General features: G+C 66.2%; 1 protein-coding gene across 1 annotated transcript in view; it reads left to right on the forward strand.

Annotated features, from left to right (window-relative positions):
- Positions 1–3: 3 nt before the first annotated feature.
- The window catches only part of LOC110392059 (disintegrin and metalloproteinase domain-containing protein 15-like), a gene marked incomplete at both ends in the record, with an annotated part of 10,050 nt that continues 7,656 nt past the window's right edge, over positions 4–2,397 (forward strand). Inside the window, 3 exons of the mRNA XM_021384012.1 lie at positions 4–181; positions 280–372; positions 2,174–2,384. Coding sequence (XP_021239687.1) covers positions 4–181; positions 280–372; positions 2,174–2,384 — 482 coding nt within the window. The remainder of the gene's footprint in view (positions 182–279; positions 373–2,173; positions 2,385–2,397) is intronic.

A 2,397-nucleotide genomic window follows, 5' to 3' on the forward strand; every position in this document is an offset into this window, starting at 1 on the left:
CAGCCTGACTCCCGGTTTGAGCTTCAGCAACTGCAGCCGCCTGGAGCTGGAGCGCAGCCTGCAGCGGGGGCTGGGCTGGTGCCTGTACGATGCCCCCGACCCCCAGCGCCTGGCGGGGACCCCGGTCTGCGGGAACCGCTTCGTGGAGCAGGGAGAGAGCTGCGACTGCGGGCTCAGCCTGGTGCGTGGGCACGGGGAGGGGGGGGCAGAGGCCCTCGGGTGGGTGCCGGTGCCGGTGCCGTGCCCGCCGTGTGCTCAGCGCGACCCCCGTGCCCGCAGGAGTGCACCGATCCCTGCTGCAACAGCAGCTCCTGCCAGCTGCTGCCAGGAGCAGAGTGCGCGACGGGGGACGCCTGCTGCCACCAGTGCCAGGTGTGCAAGGGTGGGCGTGCAAGGATGAGTGCAAAAGGGGTGGGTGCGCGGGGACGGGTGTGCGGGGATGGGTGCATGTGCAGGACAGGTGCACGGGGTCAGGTGTGCAAAGGTGGGTGTGCAGGGATGGATTTGCAGGGATGGATGTGCAAGGATGAGTGCATGGGGACAGGTGTGCAAGGACAGGTGTGCAGGGATGGGTACACGGCTGGATGCATGGGGAGAGGTGTGCAGGATGGGTGCATGGGGATGGTTGCACTGGGACAGATGTGCAGGACAGGTGCGCAGGGATGGGTTTGCAGGGATGGATGTGCAAGGATGAGTGCGCTGGTGTGCAGGACAGGTGCATGAGGACAGGTGTGCATGGGGGTGGTTGCATGGGGATGGGTGTGCAAGGACAGGTGTGCAGGGATGGGTGCATGGGGTGGTTGCATGAGGATGGGTGTGCAGGCATGGGTGCATGTGCAGGCCAGGTGCACGGGGTCAGGTGTGCAAAGGTGAGTGCGCAGGGATGGGTGTGCAGGGGTGAGTGTGCAGGGACAGGTGCATGGGGATGGATGCATGGGGACAGGTGTGCAGGGACGGGTGTGCAGGACAGGTGCACGGGGTCGGGTGTGCAAAGGTGAGTGCGCAGGGATGGGTTTGCAGGGATGGATGTGCAAGGATGAGTGCAGTGGTGTGCAGGACAGGTGCACGGGGTCAGGTGTGCAGGGACGGATTTACAGGGATGCATGTGCAAGGATGAGTGCACTGGTGTGCAGGACAGGTGCATGAGGACAGGTGTGCATGGGGGTGGTTGCATGTGGGTGGTTGCATGGGGATGGGCGTGCAGGGATGCATGTGCAGGACAGGTGCACGGACACAGGTGCGCAGGGATGGGTGTGCAGGCATGGGTGGATGTGCAGGGACAGGTGCATGGGGATGGATGCATGGGGACGGGTGTGCAGGGACGGGTGTGCAGGGATAGGTGCATGGGGGTGGCTGCATGGGGATGGGCGTGCAGGGATGCATGTGCAGGCCAGGTGCACGGGGTCAGGTGTGCAAAGGTGGGTGTGCAGGGACAGATTTGCAGGGATGGATGTGCAAGGATGAGTGCGCTGGTGTGCATGGGGACAGGTGTGCATGGGGACAGGTGTGCATGAGGACAGGTGTGCATGGGGACGGTTGCATGTGGGTGGTTGCATGGGGGTGGGCGTGCAGGGATGCACGTGCAGGCCAGGTGCACGGGCACAGGTGTGCAGGGATGGGTGGATGTTCAGGGACAGGTGCATGGGGATGGATGCATGGGGACAGGTGTGCAAGGACGGGTGTGCGGGGATAGGTGCATGGGGGTGGTTGCGTGGGGATGGGCGTGCAGGGATGCACGTGCAGGCCAGGTGCACGGGCACAGGTGTGCAGGGATGGGTGTGCAGGCATGGGTGGATGTGCAGGGACAGGTGCATGGGGACGGATGCATGGGGACGGGTGCATGGGGACGGGTGCATGGGGACGGGTGCATGGGGGTGGTGGCATGGGGATGGGCGTGCAGGGACGGGTGTGCAGGCCAGGTGCACGGGGTCAGGTGTGCAGGGATGGGTGGATGTTCAGGGACAGGTGCATGGGGATGGATGCATGGGGACGGGTGTGCAGGGATAGGTGCATGGGGATGGGCGTGCAGGGACGGGTGTGCAGGCCAGGTGCACGGGGTCAGGTGTGCCAGCCCAGCTGCACCCGCAGCCGCATCCCAGCCCCGTTGCAGAGCTGCTTTTCTCAGGCTGCCGGTGCGACCGGTCCCGGTTCATCTCCCTTTGCCCTCCCGCAGCTGCTCCGTGCAGGGCAGCCGTGCCGGGAGCCCATGGACGAGTGCGACCTCCCCGAGTTCTGCGACGGGCGCTCCCGGCGCTGCCCACCCAACGCCTTCGTGCAGGATGGGCAGCCCTGCGGCGGCGGGCGGGCGCGCTGCTACGGCGGGGCCTGCGTCACCTACGAGGGCCAGTGCCAGCGGCTGCTGGGGGCAGGTGCGCTATGGGGGGGTTGGGGAGGGTC

The sequence above is a fragment of the Numida meleagris genome, unplaced genomic scaffold (assembly GCF_002078875.1).
Source record: "Numida meleagris isolate 19003 breed g44 Domestic line unplaced genomic scaffold, NumMel1.0 unplaced_Scaffold886, whole genome shotgun sequence".
Classification (NCBI taxonomy): domain Eukaryota; kingdom Metazoa; phylum Chordata; class Aves; order Galliformes; family Numididae; genus Numida; species Numida meleagris.